Source organism: Plectropomus leopardus, chromosome 2, assembly GCF_008729295.1.
Source record: "Plectropomus leopardus isolate mb chromosome 2, YSFRI_Pleo_2.0, whole genome shotgun sequence".
NCBI lineage: Eukaryota > Metazoa > Chordata > Actinopteri > Perciformes > Serranidae > Plectropomus > Plectropomus leopardus.
In genome coordinates this window covers 23,014,009-23,034,187 of record NC_056464.1, presented here as the reverse complement: position 1 = coordinate 23,034,187, position 20,179 = coordinate 23,014,009, and the positions used below count along the sequence as shown (strand labels likewise).

The 20,179-nt window shown below is 40.0% G+C and overlaps 1 protein-coding gene across 1 annotated transcript; it reads left to right on the top strand.

The window, feature by feature from the left end:
* The first annotated feature begins 7,169 nt into the window (after positions 1-7,169).
* LOC121949524 (protein Wnt-2b-A-like) lies at positions 7,170-18,179 on the top strand. The gene is made up of 5 exons (XM_042495243.1): positions 7,170-7,333; positions 10,863-11,083; positions 11,925-12,202; positions 13,914-14,178; positions 17,950-18,179. Exons 1-5 carry the CDS (start codon positions 7,173-7,175, stop codon positions 18,177-18,179), a joined length of 1,155 nt encoding a protein of 384 aa, XP_042351177.1. The 5' UTR covers positions 7,170-7,172.
* The last annotated feature ends 2,000 nt before the right edge of the window (positions 18,180-20,179 follow it).

Here is a 20,179-nt window from a genome sequence, read left to right as displayed (position 1 = left end):
TCTAAAATGCATTTTAATAAAAAATTACTTTGAATATAGCACCTTCAGATAATGATTTACATATTTATGACACTGATTTGCTATGTCTTTGTGTTCAAAATTCCACTGATATATAACTCTGCAGTACGGACACAGTGTGTTTAGTCCTGTACTGCTAAAGTATGTCCTCTAGAGGTCAGTGTTTGATAAGTAGCTTCCAGCAGGCAGGAAAATACAAAGATCCATAGTTCATTCAATAAACAGAGTTTGCATTCAGTTCCTTATTATGTTTTTAAACACTAACAAAAGTTACAATTGGTCAAATACATTTCAGTGGCGATGCTGTGAAGATTGCAAATTGTACATTTCAGTATTTGTGTGTACGTGGTCTTTTGTATGCTGAAAAAAAGAACTTTTGCCCTTGTTTAGTTGCGAAGATAAGTTGTGAAACCCTTAAGTGGACTGAGCTGTTTGTTACTTTGCGCCCTGTGTTGCTTCCACTGTAAACATTTCTCTAGTGGTATGTTGTTTAAGTGGTGCAACTTAGGAGAGAAACTGGGTGGTAGCAACTTTGCAATTGTGTAAGTACACAAAAAAATGAAAAAAGATTCATTCACTAGACAAATATCCTCTCTGAGTTATATACTATCACAGTATATAGTGCCTCTGTCTCCTTCATGCGTGCACGCACACACACACACACACACACACACAGACACACACAGACAGACACACACGCACACACACAGACACACACACGCACAAACACACAGATGCTCTCTGTGGCCTGACATCATAACCAACAGATATATGCAGAGCACACGCTGACTGGGCTTTCCGTCACACTAAATCCCCCCTCTTGGTTGTTGGGGAAGGGTTGGCTGGTTAACGGGACGGGGTCACCTCTTCTCTGCTCAGCTCACCTAATTAACATTCCAGTTTAGGACAGCAGGGCCACATCCCAAATCCAGCACAGGCAAGCCTGGTCCTCCAGCAAAGCCCCATCTTTCTCAGCCTCCATAAACACAGGCTCAGGTTGATGAGCTGTGAGAGGCCTCGTCCTCGCTGCTGTCACTGCCAGCGTGGTTGCTCACTCTACTCTACTGTTGCACTCTGCTGCGAGACAATCCACAATGCTGAGCAGAAGACGTCTGTATTGCAAAACCTTGCCTGATTGTTGTGAGAAACCCTAATTGTGAACGACAGCTTATGCAGCACATATTCTGGTTTCTAGTTTCTTTCTTGGCTTTGTCTGAGTATGCCTCTTGGACATCATACATATCTGCATTGACCTGAAATTTCTTTGTAAATATTAATATTCAAACACGGACTTAAAGCTTAGGACTGCATGACTTGGATAAAAAATGACGCCTTTTTAAAAACTTTTATTCAAACTCTGGGTCATGACCCAAAATGCGTCTTGGCTCTATTTCTGTAAGGATTCCACATGACAAGAGGGGTAATAATTAACTTTTTTTTCCCCTAGAAATAAATCTCAGAGCAGTGGATTACATTTCTTTTTAAGTGCCCGACCTCAGAAAGTTGGCGAATTCTGTTTTTTTTTCCTGGAGTGGACTTTGAAAATTTGATGTTGTTGCAAACTGTTCTGAAATAGATTCGCTGGATAATTTCTCCGTAAGGTCGTGTGAGTCGTTCTCATGATAAAGCTATATATATAAATATATGAACTTGAACTTGAAAAGGATTGCTACAGCCGGCCGCCACATGTCCCTCCTGGGCCGACTTGGTAAGTGCTGTACTTTATGACCGGGGCACAAAAGCAGACATACAATAAGACACACATGGCTGCAGTGTCATGTTGTGTGAATGAGATGACAAAACGGAGGTCAAGGAGGGAGCACGTAAGCTGTCATGAGCTAAACCACAAATTTACGACCCTCTCTCGTTCCAGACCTGTTACACAAAAGCAAAACGCAGTCATATTTCTTTTCTGTCAGTGATGAGTGCTGTTGCTGTACTACTCCCACAACAATGTCATAACCACCGTCATCTCATCTGTGCCGTGGCATGAACCAGTCCAATCTCTTTCTTATCCTCTTGCTCTCTTTTTCTTTTCTTCGTCTCGTCCCCTCTACTCTGTCCAAAATTAGCCCAAGCCATGAGATGGGCCCAGAATAGGAGATCGGGCCCCCACACTGAGCCTCTTGAAGACCACAGCTGGAGCTGGCTCAAAGCGAGACACAGGGAGAGGGAGGGCCGGATGACGAGTGTTATCGCTACCATCACCTGCTCCCTGTAAAGCAATTTGTTATAGAGTTGTCACTGTAAAATCCGTAGCTTGTCCTGGGGTAAAGAAAGACAGGGTCACATGTAATGAGGATCCGAGTGTCGCTCCAAATCCAGAAATGACATAACTGAAGGACAAACAGCTGGGCTATGTGTGTGTTTGTCTATGTGTGTTATAGAAACGAGGGGAGAATATTCAGCAGTAACTGAAATGATGCCAATCTGAGGCCTATGGAAATTTAATCTAGATAAAGTACACAAATTTATAAGCATTTATTTGTTGTTTTGGGGGAAAAATTTAAAAAAAAAAAAAAAAAAAAACCCTTGCAAGAGAATGTGTTATTTGGAATATCCTACAGTTTGCATTCACACTCACACTATTACATTCGCTGTCCACACGCTGTGGTATTTTTAGTCAGCCACATTGTTACTGACCTTTATGTAGGTCTCTAACTAACACCCCTGGATTTGCACTGATTAAAATGACCTCACACACTCTCACACACATACTATGTCCACATAGCGTCTCGCCAGCATCTTTCTCTACCTGCTGGACTCACAAAGCACCGCCGACCGAATGACTAACTGCAGTCTCAGGGATTAAAGCCAGAAGTGTCCTTGAGGCAGGTCATATGTTTCCACACTGGCTCGATGAGACATACCTGTTTCTGGATCGGGACTGTTGATATGAGCTGAACTACAAATACGCACTCCACTGACATTACAGGAGAGCTTCAAGTGCCTGGAGCTGAGAGGAAGATATTTACTCTCCCACCCTGAGCCTTGTGGCATGAAGGTAGAACTTATTAATCATTTTTGGAAAAGGACTATATCAAGCCCATACTAAAGATGGAGAAATGAGATGTTATAGCACACCAGATTTAAAGAACCCCAGTAATGAGTCCCAAAACCCGAATATCCGTTAGCATTTCAGCACCTCCAGTTCCCTCGTCTCAAAGTCAATGGGTTTTTAATGGATTTTTGGTTATTTTGGTTTAGTAAGCCTTAAATAAGGTCTGTAGTTACTCAAAGCTTAAGAGGCTTTCCCATTTTGTTCTACAACATAAAATACATCAGTAAATACTTCACTGAGAATCTGAAGCTTTCTGTGTCTTAAAAAAAAGACGGTTGCTAACAATTGCAAATGAGACTATAGAACGTCATCACGCTGAACCGCGCTGAACACGGCTTTACAGTCTTGTTGTAGCGATGCAACTTCAGTGTAGTTCCTTTTAGCCTAGCATTACCTTTTTACCTATGGCAACTGCATTTAGGCTTCAAAAATCCTGAAAGTGCTGTTACTTGTGAAGATTATCTTGCTAAACAAAATGTGTAAGTATCATCAACATTTGTTTACCACAGATCGTATTTCCCTCAATAATCAAAAATCCAATGGAAAAAACCCAAAGGCTTTTGGACGAGGGAACCAGGGTAACGTTAGCTACTGGGTTGGCCCACAGAAAAAAAAATGGCTATTAGTGACGTCAAAAGTCAGCCGAAATGCAATTATATATGCACACTTTTACTGTATGTGCAGTTGTCTCCCCAAACTGGTAGGGCTTTAACGATATATTGATCTGGAACTTTATATCAATTAAATAATCAACGATCCAGTGAAATAGATGCAAAATGAAAACACTGATATATCTTATCTTCATGAGACACCTGTGTCACTATTTCCATACAAGCACTCCCTAAACATTTTAAACAGTGCTAATGGCCTCACACCAGGGAGATAATGGTAAGCATCCAAGAAAAAGACAATAAGGATATTTCCTGGTATCGTCTCATATTAATCACAGACCTCTGAATTGATTAAAAATCATATTGTGACATACTTTGTTCAAAGGATCAAAATAAAATCATCTTGTGATGAACTCGTGACCTACACTGCAACAAGTGAGCAAAGTCTGATTTGGACCACAAATAAATACCAAGGCCAATGTATTCTCTCCATCCTTTCCTATTCTTAAGATTAAGTGGAGGAAATTTAAATTAGGCTGCATATTTGTTGTAAAATATTTGTTTTGTGCAAAATGGTTGGACACTTGGCCCTTACCTCTTGTCTCTTAACCCTCTGTGCCAGTGGTATCCCTGAGTTTTGCCTTTTGAGTGTAGGATATGTGTCATGCTCTTTTTAGGTCTTGGTATTAGAGAGGAGGTTGTATCTTCAAGTCTGACTGGTTTTAATGGCACCTGGAAATTGCTTGATGTCTTCCCAGATACACATTTGTCACCTTTGCAGCAGTATGTTTACCCAACGTTGCCATTCTGTTTCTTCATAGTTTCATTATTATTATTACTTTCTTTTCTGTGCATACATCTATTGCATGCCTATCTGTCCTGAAGGAGTAACCTCTCCTCTTGTTGTTTTCTTTTCCCTGCAGTTTTTCTTTTTTTTTTCTTTGTTCTGAGGACAGATTGTGTCCTATGTTGTACAGACTAAAAAAAAAGGTTTAAGGCAAATTTCTTTTAGCTGGTAAAACCTTTGGGCAATCTTTCAGGAAACAAGTTTAATTTTGCATTGAAATTTGTGCTACAGTTGTGAAAGGGTTTTACAATGGGTTTCTTGGACCAGTTAAAATCTTAAACACCACTAGTCAATAGCAGGGTTTCATGCAACACCAAATATGCTTTCATGTGTTTAATTCTGCAAGAGCACTAAACCACACCAGACCAGCAGGCATATGAAACAATGTCTAAAATGCCCCCTGGGAGGGATTACCTATCTCTATGGAGACACCAAGTTCCTGTTTAATGATGTGTCAAAGCACAAAAGCTTGACTGCTCATAGCTGACGGTTCCCAAGTAAAACTTTCTCCTCTACACTGATGACAAAGACATTGGAAATAATCTACTTGCCCAACTGTAATCATTGGAAACGTTTGGTCTTGTTTTCATTTATATCAGTACAAATAATTTCTGTGAATAACAACTTCCCAACAATAAAGTCCTCCTCCACTCAAAAATGTGTTTTTCTCATGTTTATGTCCTCTAAAATGAATGTCCTAGACTATACTAACTTTTATCAGTGCAAGGTGTGTCAACAATTTTCACATTGCCCTACTGAAGGGGACAATGTCTGTGCACTTCCCTAAAATCTAAGATTCAATGTGACTAATACATAAGCCAATTGCTTTTTAAAATGAAACACATGCCGGCAGAGGAACAGACTTCAACGACTGCACAGAAGGCATATTTTGCATAAGCATAGTGAAGGTTTGACAGCAAACATGGTTTCCAAGGTTTCCCCACACATTCATGTATTTGCGGTGTCCCGCCACAATATCAACAGCTGGCGCCACATATTGATTTTCTATTTCTGGAGAAGAACCATGCATTAGGTGCACTGTTGATACATATAACATTCAGTCATTTATTGCACCACACTCTTGGAGCACAGAGTGGTACTCTGGGCACAGACAGAGCAGCAGAACGCCAGGCGCAGTGAAAGTGAAACCATTCATTGCGCTGGCCTCTGCAGCAGCTGCTCTCCTCATCTATCGATCTGATCAGGTCTGATCGCATAAACAGATCCACCATCAAACCCCACAACTCAAACTCCACAAACTGCTGCTGAAGAAAAAAAGGACTCATGAAGAGTTCTGTGAGCGGACAGTTACACAGTTACAGTTTAACAAACTGATACAGTAAATTGCTTGATTTTTACTATGAGTGTATTTCAATAATTCTCAGGAATTATGGAGCAATGTTTTTTATAGTGCCTCAATTTTCAGATTTGAAGTAATTTTAAGGTAGAGATGTGGGACTTTTACGTTGTAATATTTCAAAATTTCTACAATAAAAATGCTTGAATTTTGTGTCTGTAGTTAGAGATGTCCTCACTGAGATGTACAAGTCAGTGTCAGGAATTGTTTATTTCCAGAAACCAAAGAAAAACCACAAAGAATTAAGACATTCCCCCCCAGTCTAGTGGCATTTGCTTTTTTAATTTGTGAGATGAAATTAGTTGGGCTAAAGTATTTCTGACTTTTTTGAAATTTCACACTTCGCAAAGTCATCCACAGGGCCTGATTGGACCCTTTGGCTGCAGTTTTTGCCCATGTGCCATATGTTTGACACCCCTGCCTTAATGGTTCTGAAGTTAAGAATAATTTTTGAGAACTACTCAGATAATAAACTAAACTGTTCAAGAAGCAAAGGAATAACCCAGGGAGCAAGTTCCAAGAGAAACATCGCACAACTCTATTGTATGTAAAACAACATGACTGTGAGGGCATGCACATATTTTGGGAATTTCACTGGTCAAGGCTGAGTTGTAATGGCTGTTCTGAAGTAACAAGTGTTGATTTTTAACCAGTAGACACCACAGGCAGGGATTACCTTCTATCAGACTAAATATACACATCTCCTTCCCTGCTGTCTGTTGGTCTGCATACCGCTATCTGTAATTTTCAGACAAAGGGGTGGGGGTGGAGGGAGGGGGTCACAGACAGCTGACGCACCGGAGCGGAGAGCTGCGCGTTTCAGTGCGCATCTTCATTCCTGTTTGCAGGACGAAAGGTGCGCACAATGTCTGTCTTGCCATGCTCGGAAATATTTCTTCCACTCGACTCATATCTGACTTTAAGCGACTTTTTCTTCTGTCGCTAACGACGGATTTTGTGCTTCACAAGCCGCAGATTTAGTGATATTAAAGTCGGTGCGCTACAACTGAGGAGAAAATGTAAATTTGTTAGGACTACAAGACTACGGATGACTTATTCCGTTCATTCATTCATTCATTACAATCTCCCACGCCGGTGAAGATTATGGATGTAAGGACAGAAAAATTGTATGGCATTATTACATGTTAAGCGGTGGAGTTTAAACGTACTTTTCCTCCCTGTGAAGTTGTTTCAGCTCCCAGATGATGGACGGTGGACACTCGTCAAGGACTTTCACACCTGACTGTGCAGCTTTTGCCAAAACATGAAAGGAGAAACATGTTTTGTCTGATGAAATCTCGGAGTTTATCAGACACCAGCGGGGCTATGGGGATCAGACATGGGACACGTATCCAACATCAATCCAAACCAATCTCTAAAATATACTTTTTTATTCTGCTGCTGCTCATTTTCACACCGAGAGTGGATTCATCGTGGTGGTGAGTTAAATCTTTGACGATTTGATTTTTTAATTTGCAATCTCAATTTAATTATATGATCAACATCTGCCAAACTAATATGCTAAGTGAAGCAGAGCGTTTTGATGCAAAACATGACTAAAACAAAGCCTGTATTTTAAGCTCAAGTTTGCCATTTACTTTATTTTTTTCCTTTGTTAGGTATTAATGCTATTCTTGATTTGCAATCACGATTTATTCATTTATCAGATAAACATCTGTAAAATTAATAGGCTTAGTGTGGAAAGAAAGTTTTGATGCAAACATGACTAAAACAAAACCTAAATTTTACCCTCAAGTTTACCATTTATTTTCTTTTTTTCCTATGTCAGGTATAAAGATGAAAACTTCTCCTTTACAAAATGCAAAAAAAAAACCAAAATTAAGGAGGTAAAGGTTTTTCACTTATTTGACAAACATAATCTAAAACTGTCATCCTGATAAAGGCATTCTGTTGCTTTTTTTGCCAACAAATCTACAAAATAATCAACTTATAAAACATCTAGTCCAATAAACGGTTAAAATGTAACACTATTTTTTTTTTTATCTCTGAGGGGGAATTTTTGTACTATTTTCCTCAAAAACATCAATGCAAAATGAGATGTTGGGCACAGATATGTGTGTCATCATGTGTTTATGAAGATTAATGGTGTTGGAGGGAATCTCCCCTATCCATCCATCTTGCCCAGAGCAAGTGGCAGGTGCAGGCGCTGGTGCATGAATAAATGCCCCTTGATGATTTCTCTTGAGGTTTTAAATGCTCAGAGGAGAGAAAAAAAACATGGAGGGGTGTAAGCCCCCCCCTCCTTATCCCACCCACCTGAAATAGTTGTTCTCATGTGTCAGGTCACACTTACAGATATTGTATTTGATGTGCACTTTATATTTAACCAACCACAGTGATGCAGATCTTTGAATTATGGCCCTGGCTGCACCCATAACAATAAGCCTCTGTTTTAAGGATGGATTTAGATTTTAAAATGCACCGTTTGCAAATAATGTTATGAATGGTAATTTCCCAAGAGAGCCAAAAGCATATGTTATCCTATTTTCCATTGTGCAATTCCTTTGCTGTCTTATGCAAATATGTTAGGAAAAAAAATGATTAAATCACAGAGAAATTCCAGAGAAGCAGAGAGACAAAGAGCAGGAAAGGTTTGGAAGCCTTGTGTCCACATGATTAATACTTATTCAATCCTGGTTTATATTGTTAGGGCCTATTTTTAACCATTGCAATAATTTAGATGAGCACCGTGTGTCTTGCAGCGGAGGACCCCCTTCCCTCGCTCTCTTTCTATGTGTGTGTCCTCTTGGAGACAGTCAGGGGTCTTTTGGCACAGCCGGTATGTACAATACACAATAAACACAAGTAGTGCTTCTGCTCTGCTTTATTGCTCAGGCAGATAGTCGCAGTTAAGAACGGGACTGGGACAGCCATAACGGGAGTGGAAACTGCCCGCTACGCCCGTTTCTGTCTCGGTGGCCAGGCGACACAAATGTGGCTGCGATTAGGGACTATAATGATATCCGGATGGAGAGTGGAGCGTGCAGGCTTAGAGAGGGAGGGAGGAGAGGGGGTTGGAGGGGGGTTGCGTTTGCATGTGGTCGATCTGTGAGCCTGGGAGGGAAGGCCTGAGCGGTCACTTGCACTGTAGATGACTGTCCTCATGTCCTGTTGATAAGAGGCCCCCCAGTGTCACAATGCCACCAGCATGTGATCCACCCTTTTAAGAGTTGCTACAAAGTGAGGGATTATGTCTGAATAGAGCAGGAAGCAAAGGCCTGTCACAGGGACAGAGGTGCTTTTCACTGAACGTGAGGAATTTAATAATCTCTTCTACGTCCTGAATATTTGAGTCTCAAGTAGACAATAGGATGTGAGGAAAAATAGAGTCAGTTTTAGAAATCAAATCAATCATCAGCCAAGAAGATTGGCTGATACAGAAGATAGATACACTCTCTTGTCTGTAGGGCAGGGTATCAGTACTCGACACCTTTAAGATATCCACTGAAATGACCCAGTGCTGAGTGGTACTGAACCTTCTCCAGTAAAACAATACCTGCATTTGATACTTTTTGTATCCAGATCTAAACAAGACTATTTCTATGGTTTTGTTCACAGCCAATCACCTGAAGCGTTCCACGATTTAATGCAACATGTATTTGGCCCTCAATTGCAGCAGCTACGATCAATACAGTCTGTGGTGTGGTGAGGTGGAGTCGGTTGTTCAGTATGCTGAGGTGCCATCAAAATGTTCGAAAGTATGGAGGCATTTTAAGCAACTGAATGGTATCTGTATCACATTACGGATACTGGTATCGGAATTTTTTAAACAAAACACAGCTCCTCTTGTCTGCATGGCAAACATGAGGCTGCAAACAGCAGCCAGCTAACTTAGCTTAGCATAAAAACTACCAACATCTGTAAAGATCACTTACACTTTCAATCGTGTTTGTTTAATGTGTTCAAAAACCAAAGTGTACAAACAAATTCACCATAAATGGATTTCCGTTTTGGCTTTAGCACAGATTAAACAAATGACGAATGATGTTTTAATTGGTGAGCTTTGGAATAAGCACATTCCCCCAAACTTTTCATTTAAAGGGTAATCCAGTGATTTAGTACTGCACTTCCATTAGGTTGTAGGACATGAAAGACTGATTCAAGTAGCATCAAAGCAGCAGAGACTGATTTTTTTAGTCCTTATAAAGGCATCAAACTCCAAAATTGCTGGATACAACATGACCCATAATGCAACTTTTAAGCGTTGTAAGAGCCTCCCTGCCTGGGAAACATTCACATTTTTCAAACTCCACAGCCAAAGTTGGCAATATGGACTTTCTGTTATAAAATTGTAGTCCTTCCTTTCATATTGTTCAGATCATAATCACAAGCAGAAAAAACAGTCACACAAACATCCATGGGTATTTCTGAGAGGAACACTATCTCTCGCTTGGTAAACTGTAAATGGACAATAATTAGACAACCCGCTCTACTGCCACATTTGGAGACAAGTATTACTAAAGGGTAAACAAACCAGTGGCCAAATAGCTGCAAAGCCATCATTGCTGACAGTTACACTTAAATACAATCAAATATAAACACCTTATACAGTTTATTTAGCTATTTAAAGTGAGGTAGATGGTTTGGTTGTATCTGGATTTACCGGTATTGGACCTCCACCAATACATAACACAAAAAAGGAGGTAATTTAGGCTTATTACTGGTGTGAATAAAAAGTGAGCTACAGGGTGACCATCTTGCAGTAATGCTTGAAAACTCTTACATGCCATTATGTTAACACTGTGTGAATGCCACATAAGACCAAGCTAAAATAACTATGATGGCATTATTATGACATCAGAATTTTCTCACTTGACACAGCTCCTCTAGAACCACTGGAGACAATAATCTATACAACTTCACACAGGCTAAAATGCGGTCCAGTATGATGAATAAACATTGTGTGTTAAAGTGCCCCTTTAATCATGGTCACTACTGTGTCTGCAGGTACATCGGAGCGCTGGGTGCTCGGGTGATCTGTGACAACATTCCCGGCCTGGTGAACAAGCAGCGGCAGCTGTGCCAGCGGCACCCGGACCTGATGCAGTCCATCGGTGAGGGAGCCAAAGAGTGGATCAAAGAGTGCCAGCACCAGTTCAGACACCACCGCTGGAACTGCAGCACGCTGGACCGGGACCACACTGTGTTTGGCAGGGTGATGCTGCGAAGTGAGTCTGCACATGTGTGACTGGGACTTCTATCTGTGAGGTTCATTTGCGTGACAGTGGTTGTTTATGTCAGTGACACTCGAGTTAATCAACCTCGTAAATGTCTCCGCTGTTACCAGATAAGCAGAAAATTAATAGGTGTCTTATTAAATCAACTTTGCCCTGGAATACAAACAAAAAGAGAAAGTGTTGTGTTTCTTTTTAACTTTCTCTGGAATGAGGGAAGATTAGGAAAGTGGATGTTCTCCGAAAACAAGTAGCAGATCGAGAGATCCACACTGGTGATGTATAAACAGTAATAGGAGATGTAAATATTTGGGTAGATGTTTCTGGCAGCCAGACGAAGCTTTACTCCCTGACATATCGCCTGTGTTCTGCTTCATTGCGTGAGCAGGAATGAGAACAGGAGGTGGGTGGGAAAGCCAGACCAAATAACCCCCAAAATCTCCTCTTGTCTGAAATGAAAACACAGCCCAGTGACTGAGAAAGCTGCCATCTGTGAAAATTAAAAGGTGAAAGGAGAGTCGACTGGACTGTGATGTTATAGCTGACATGCTGCTACCTCTGTCTGGACCATCCGCCATAAATGGTCTGATTTCTGAGCTCCTGCTGTCTGGAAAATATTAGAGAAAGGCTGCCTTACTGAGCAGTAACACAGTGAACCTAGGCAACAGCTCCATTCTTATGAAAGAAAGAAACAAAACCAGTAACAGCGTCCAAAAATATTTCCAAACTTTCAAAGGAAAAGCGGCAGAAAAAAATGCTAACATTTTTCCATTGAAAAATGCAACATTATTTTCTCAAGTGTTTCATTCCAACACTTCTCTTTCTGTGCATCCAGGCAGCCGCGAGGCAGCGTTTGTGTACGCCATTTCTTCAGCAGGAGTGGTCTACGCCATCACCAGGGCCTGCAGCCAGGGGGAGCTAAAGATCTGCAACTGCGATGGCCAAAAGAGAGGGCGAGCTAGCGATGACAGGGGTGCTTTTGACTGGGGTGGATGCAGCGACAACATCAACTATGGCATCAAATTTGCCAAGGCATTTGTAGATGCTCGAGAGAGGATGGTTAAAGATGCTCGTGCTCTGATGAACCTGCACAACAACCGGTGCGGTCGGATGGTGAGCAGCAGCGTTTAAGTTGATAAATTAGCATCACTCTGTGTTGCTGTTGAGAGACTTATTTCTATACGTATATTCCTGTGTCTATAAGAGACTATAAAATACAAGAGCAAATTTTAACACAATATACCTCATACTGAATAGGCACAATCAATTATTTACAGAACATTTTCTTTCAAGTATGCTATAGTGTACTGTGAGATTATTTTGTACTGTTTCTATCAAGTATCACTTTGCCGTTCCTTTAATACTTTGGTTTGTTTTAAACCACTGCACAGAGGGCAGTCTTGCAAATGATACTTTAGCATTAAAGTCATAGAAATAATCTTGTATTTCACTAGCTTTTTTTCCAGAGCTTTCCATCAGATGGAGTGGGAGTATTAAAGTTTACAGTATATATAGAGAGCTAGAGTTACAAATCACTGCGCTTAAGATACGTGGTTTAAACCTCCAGAAAAAAGGCTCATAAGTTGTACCTGAGTTTTGCATCAATGTGATACACAACATTTATTTGTTAGGTATTTATTTTATTGGATAAGAAAAAAATACACATCCCTACCAGGTCACTTTATTGTATATTGATTAGGGCTGCAACTAATGATCATTGTCATAATTGCCATTAATTAATTTTCAATTAACCAATTAGTCATGTGATCGATCAAACCCCAGAAAACAATGAACTATATTGTCTCTCAAAAATGTATTTGAATTTCCTGTTTTGGCAGACTTACCACTCGATTAGGATGTTATCAGCCCATCAAACGTGTGTTATTTGTGGTTATAAACCATATTAGATATGGACAAGGAGTGGCCCTCTACATCTACTGGTAGGTTCGGAAGGCCAGTGTGAGCCCACCCAGTGGCCTTTACCAGTTTGTAAGTTGCACTTTCACATTCTTTAGGTTCAGGCTTCAGAAACAACTTGCTTAGATTTAGAGAAAGATTGTGGTTGGGTGTAAATATTGGTTTCATATGAGTCTCAAACCCTTGTCTCCTGGGTGAGAGCCCTTACTAGCAGAAAGATTCATTTCATGGACTGATAGATGCCTTTCCAATCTAATAGTAGGTGTGACGGGCCCCTACTAACCCAGGTCTATGATGCTTATGCACTAAACATCTTAACTTAAAAGCTATGCAGTGATTTTCACAAGAAGCTAGAGAACTTGTAAAATTGTCATTTTTACTTGAATAAGGCCTCAAACAATTAAGCAATTACCAAAATAGTTCCTGATTAGATTTTGATTGACGTGTCCAATCTCAATTGAATTTCCAGAAAATGTAGCATTTAACAACTTCTTATGCAACTTATACTGCAGTATAAAAGTAAATATACCATGACAGACATTTAATCTACGGTTCGTAGTTCACCAGTGATCTCAAGTGTGGTACTGTTCAAGTTACCAACCTGACGAAAGAGAGTAAGGGTAGAATATTCTTCTGGTTTCTTGCAAAATCAACACTCAACAGGCACAAAATAAGATAAAAAACTTCTAACACCATCTAACACCAAACATTATGAATCTGATTTTATCAGTAGATTAAGTTTGAGACACAACACACCTTCCTAACACATACAGGGTAGGCTGTTTCAGAAAGTCTCTAGAGGACCATAACTTAAAAGTTAACTCAAGTCAGAGTCAGCAGTGCTGATCACACCTGCATCATGCCATGGGCAACATTAACACCCTGTCACCTTTGACCTCTGCTCTAGGCAGTGAAGCGCTTTATGAAGCTGGAGTGCAAGTGTCACGGGGTCAGCGGCTCCTGTTCTCTGAGGACCTGCTGGCTAGCAATGTCAGACTTCAGGCGAACCGGGGACTACCTTCGCAAGAAGTACAACACAGCCATTGAGGTGACCATGAACCAGGACGGGACAGGCTTTATGGTGGCTGACAAGGACTTCAAAGGAAGCACCAAGAATGAGTTAGTTTATGTCGAGAACTCTCCAGATTACTGTCTCACGGACCGCGCAGCAGGTGAGTGAATTAATGAAGATTCGGTTTTGTAATCGAGAAGTATGATTATTTTCATGTTCAATATGAGCTGCTACACCACTTTAAGTGGAATTCAAATTTTTGTTCTTCATCTTTAGTAAAGTAAGTTCAGCTATAGTTAAACTATAATACTACTTTGAAGTGGATTATATTGCTTATTAATAGTGTTCTGTTTTATTACAATGCTACTCTAAGTGGATTTGAGAGCAATTTATGAAGACATATTTTAGTTTGTTTACTTCGTTATTTTGTTGAAAAACAAATGCTGCATTAAATGAAATTGATAAGAGCCATGGTAAAAACATTTTTAGCTTTTAGTTTGTTATTTTGTAAAAATAAATAAATATAAATAAATAAAATAAAAACATTTTTCTTATATTGCATTGCAGAGCAGTTAAACTGTCAGGCATATACTCTAGATGTATGTTAATAACATAGTACTTAAACATTGCATTGTGCAGCTGTATTATCCAGGTAAATACAAGTATCAGATTGTGACTCGGCATCGGCAGATATATATCAATATCAAGTGACTCGGATCGGGAGCAAAAAACTTGATTGGAACATCACTACTTGTCTAATTTCAGACTAAAAACAACTAATTTCTCTGAATAAAACAGGATGTCCCTGGTAAAGTCCTTGTTATGAACAGTTTTAATTTTCCACTCTGCGTTGTGTTTGGTAAAGATGTCCCAGAGTCAACCCATTCCAGGCTAAAAGAAAAAGCTTAATTGGGACATCCCTGGAATAATTCATAATTAAGACATGTTCCTACTGTATATTTTATTCAGGTATTATACCAGCGAAACACTGTCAGTCTACATTCTAAGATTTATTGACGCATTTTTGTGCGAAATAGTTTATATAATAATTTTTAAAATTAAATATTTGCAACGCAAATTTCCAATTTTCATTTTAAAGAATAAGTATTAGAATTAGTATTTAGTTTGTCCAATAGATGGTCTGAGAGTCAGAGACTTGTCCGCTGAAGGCTTGCATTTTTTTCACAGCTTAACATTCAATGATTTGACCTTTAACATCTCCATCTATTCTCAGTGTTTGCTTGTTAAGCTCTGTCTCTTTCCTCCAGTCCAGCCCCTGCAATAGAGCATGAGGACTCTGTTAATAGGCTAGGTAAGATAGCCTAGTGGAGGGGACATAATGGCACAACTGGATTGTCCCACTCCTCCCTGCTGTTAGCTTGGTTGCTGTGTGGTAATGAAGGTGTGTTCACTCAAAGGAAAGGCAGTCTTTCCTTGTTAAAAGGTGATCTTAAGAGGAACTTATGACCCTCCCCACCACTAATCTCCATTGTATAGGAATTTATAGCCTAAGGATACATGCAGGCTTATTTTTCAAATCCTTCCTTTGGTCAGTGTTAGGCTCCACTCCTTCGAGCCTGAGGGGAATATCTGCTCTTATCCTCTTTTCTTTACTTCAGGGATGCTCTGTTATTGGATGTGGCATCTGATCTTAGGCTAAGATTTTACACCTGAGTACATGGACACCTTTGTGTTTGTGCCTGAGACTATACTGTTAGGGTAAGCCAATACTCTGCCAAAGAGTGTGGGAAAAGTGATATTTTGCTTTCAAAATATTCACTGGTGTGCAGAGGTGGTCAACTGCCAACATTAGCAGCTCTACAGTATTTAATGTTTGGAAGATCTCCAATATGGAATTTAGTTCAGCTGATAGGTGACCAGAGTTACTGTATGTACAATGGGAAAGGTGGCTTCTAATGCTTTTAAAGCTACACTATCAATAAATGTATTTTCTCTGGATAATGTGTAATCTGAAAAAGGGTAACTCATAGTCAGACGTATCACCCAACCCTCTTGTCCCCCTCAGCTCTACAGAGCCTTGTAGTCAGGATCCAAAATTAACACCTGCCAAGCACCAAATGTGGGTAGATGTTTTGTCTGGCCAGTAAGCGTCGCAAGGCCACACAGGCAGGTAAATGTTTATACCAAAATAGTCATGTAATTAAACTTTCCTGAAAGTCTGTGCACATTTTGGTGTCATTTAGGGGCGCCGGTGCTGCACAATCTAAACGTCTCAAGTGCTTCTTGTTTTGCAGCACTGTTTACCATACAGACAGCTTATTAGCTAAACTATCATTTGCTGCTGCTCTGCAGCTAGCTAGCATTGCACGTATACTTATGAAGATTGTGGAATATTAATATGGAGACCCCATTGTTTGTTTTCCCTTTTACACCAGCAACACAAATGCATTAGCTCCACATCATCCATTCTTTATTTTCACAATACAAGCACTAGACATATACACTGCATCACTGCTGACCAAAGGGAACTTATTCACATGCTGAGGCTGTGGTGATGAGTACACTATTAACCTAATTAGATATTAGATTTTGGTTTTATAGCTCATATACTCAGTTCACCAACCTCATTTCAAGCAGAAGCATGGATCTGTTTTCAGCCAAAGGATCAGGTTATCCAACTATAGCAATATCTACTGAATAAAAGCAGACAGACAAAGTTGCCCATAAAAAAGTCTTTGAAGGGGCTCTGTGAAATTCAGAGCTGTTTGTAATATGGAGGTGGCTGAGCTGGCAGCCAGCAACTAACAATGCAAACTCCATAAACAGTGCTTAACAACAGCAACAGTGCTGACAGAGCCAAGGGTGTTAACCACGCGAGGAACCTGAGGGTGGGCGCTACACCTCCACAACAACCCCATGCCCCTATTAAGCAGTAACCGTATGAGCACAGAGCAAAGTGACAGCGATGAGCTAGCCTGTGGGAAACATACACATGCAACTGGAGGGTCTTACAACAACAAACCACAAAAAAAGCTCAGATTAGCACACATTAAGGTATGCCTTATGCTCTGCTCAGGATGCCATCACTCCACTATGTATTTACACAGCAAACAGTGGCTTGCTGTTACTTCAAGGAAGATAAGTGTTTGGATAAAACTTTTAGGTGACATAGGGAAAATTTTGCTTCCCTTGGATGATGAGTCTTAAAAATGGGACATCCATAGACTTTCAGTTATGAGCATGTAGATTTTTGAGGCTAGAACCTTATGTTCCTTATGTTGGTTATGTACAGTCTTTAGTCTACGGCTGTTCTCGGTCTTTACAATAGCACGTTTTTTAACAGCAGATCGCATACGTTTTTTTTATGCAGACACTAGGTATCAACAAAAGTCAGACTGTATTGTGTTAACTTGCTGTGAGCTGTAAATTCACCACTTCTTCATCTTATGGTGGGGTCTCTGTCTCTCCCTCCATGCAACTGCAGCATGTCTGCAGCTGCAAAGAGTAGCATGAAAGTCAGAAGCACTCACTCTGCAGCAAAATCTGGGGACCAAAACATCCCCAGAAGTACACTGCACAGAGACAAAAACACTGCTTAACTTGAAGCAATCTTCGTTGACTGAGGTACTCCGACTGATGCTTTCGAGCCTCCGACTTTCAAGGGGCAGCTCTAAAAAATTACACATCTTTTATTCATTAAAAACTACATAACTGCACTTATTTATGGGTTAGGAGCTGGCTAAGCTATTAGGTAAGGTTGTCATCATAGTTTCTCTTGTTAAAGGTTCTTTAAAAATCACCATTTTTATTATGAAACAAAATAAACATTAAATTTTAATGGATAATTAAATTATCCATTAATTATGGAGAACTAGTAAAGTGCAGGCGATATACAACAACATTTCTGTGAACCAAATATAATGTTTCACTGAGCTAAAAGAAAACTGATTTGCAACGCATGTCTTTACAGGCTCCTTGGGAACAGCAGGCAGAGTGTGCAACAAGTCCTCAAGAGGCACGGACGGCTGCGAGGTCATGTGCTGTGGGAGGGGTTACGACACCATGCGTGTCAAACGTGTCACCAAGTGCGAGTGCAAGTTCAAGTGGTGCTGTGCTGTGGAGTGCAAAGACTGCGAGGATGTGGTGGACGTTCACACCTGCAAGCCCCACAAGCGACCTGATTGGCTGGACATAACTTAACAAGGAGACCTGACTAATCGCAAGTCACCACTGAATCAATAACCTGCGCACTAATGACTGTATTTTATTATGGAATATATAATATGGATCTCTTAACTGTAATACCTCTGGCTTTTGATCCTTTGACACTTCCTGAAGCAGAGACTTCACTGCTAAACTGGAAATTAGGCCCAGTTACTGACCGTGTGCTGCTTTACTAAGTGTTTCTAAGAATTTGTTGAGCTTTTTTTAAGACGAACTTTGAATCTTTGATACAAAATGGCGTAAGATTACATTATTCTGTTGTAAATGCTACCTTGTTTGACGCAGAGACATTAGGAAATGTATGTATAATATTTAGCCTGAAGAGAGAGATAAAGAAAGGACGATGGAGAAAACTTTTGAGATATTGTAAAAACACTGACATTGTATCATTTGAAATGATAATGTTATTGTGCAGTACCTCAACAAAACAACTAAAATACAAAAACAGTTGCTGATAATGAGTGCAACTCTAATGAATGGACAAAAAGTTGGCAGGAGCTTGTGAAAAAGTTCTCATTCAAAGATCAGACAATCACATTGTGAACCGAAAGGACGAGCGAACAGAAGAACAAGGAAGGACTTTTATTTGAAGTGTCCACACGTGGTGCAGGGCTTAATTTTGGCAGTGTCGGGAGAAAAGGACACATTAAACAGGAAAAAACTAAGCTTCATATGGACTATTTTACATTTTTCATACATCATCCCATGTTTGACTATCTGTAATTCGTCTAAAAAATTCTGTTTTGTCTCATTGAGAACTTTTATCATTTCTACCTCTGAATGCTTTTGTTTCCATGTTTTGTTTCAATGCTACACTAAAGCTTCAAGCAATTAGCCTTAGTCCGTGTTCAGACATGTAACAGCACTGCATAAATACACACCCCTCATCATTTCAATTAGGATACTGATCAAAACATGTAGTATAAAACAGTTTCTGCAATACAAGGCACTGTGAAGGCCAATAAAAAGACATGCAGGTGCACAATGTTGGAGTCATAATATTACAAACTTCTGTGCAATGATTTGGTGTCTGATGAACCTTCAAACTTATTGATTTGTTACGTAAACTGCTTACTAAACAACATGCCTCCACCAGAAGATGATCTCGATCCGAACACCCAGTTAGCCATACTTGCAGCCTTTGTTGTTTGCCAAGATTTACCTACTTACAGTTTCTCTTGGTCACAGAAGTAAGATGGCAGTAGTCGCTGATGCTCACACATGCCACATCAAGTTAAGACACTTTGCTTAAGTTCTTGATTGGATGTAATTTTTTATTTTGTCTCTGGAAAAAAGAACATCGCTACATCCTGGATCAACCCAGTAGCCAAAAGAAACTGTTGGCAGTGTACATTTTCGCAAACTCTGGATATGTTACACTTGTACATTTCATTGGTATAGGTGAGGGGAAGGTGGATGGCGTGACATCTAGGCAAGACAGCTGCCAAACTGCAGACCACCGCAGACTGTTAGAGAACAACAAAGAACAACACTGGTTGTTTTGCTGTGTTTCCAGTGGGACTTGTGCCACTGAAAGTGGTTAATTTTTAGCAAGACATTGCTGCATTTCCAGCAGCAATTGTGACACAAAAAAAAAACAGGAATTTTAAAATGTGATATTTTCCCATCCATAACCATATGGGTTTCCTAAACATAACCACATGTTAACCACAACGTTATTGAAAGTAGAGTTTCAGCATATCCAATACATAATAATGGATAAATGTTACATATCCGTGGTTTGCAGAAATGTACAATGCTAACATTTATTCTGGCAATTGGGTTGCCTGCATTAATGCTATTCTAAGTTCAAGTTAGCTTTTAAAGCTATGGATTACTGAAGGAGAGACACATTTAATTAATTTTAAGATGAATTGGACCCAGTGCTCCCCTTTGGATCACTAGGAGCTTTATGTGCCAGTAAATGTGTTTTGTTTTCTCTCTGTGCTGTTTTGTCTCAGTTGGTGACCTGAAAC

What these genes read in the sequence shown, in the direction of transcription:
- LOC121949524 (XM_042495243.1), top strand. Translation starts at nt 7,173, where the DNA reads ATGTTTTGTCTGATGAAATCTCGGAGTTTATCAGACACCAGCGGGGCT. An exon ending in AGAGTGGATTCATCGTGGTG is followed by an intron (nt 7,334 to 10,862) that starts GTGAGTTAAATC and finishes CTGTGTCTGCAG; the next exon opens with GTACATCGGAGCGCTGGGTG. An exon ending in ACAACCGGTGCGGTCGGATG is followed by an intron (nt 12,203 to 13,913) that starts GTGAGCAGCAGC and finishes CCTCTGCTCTAG; the next exon opens with GCAGTGAAGCGCTTTATGAA.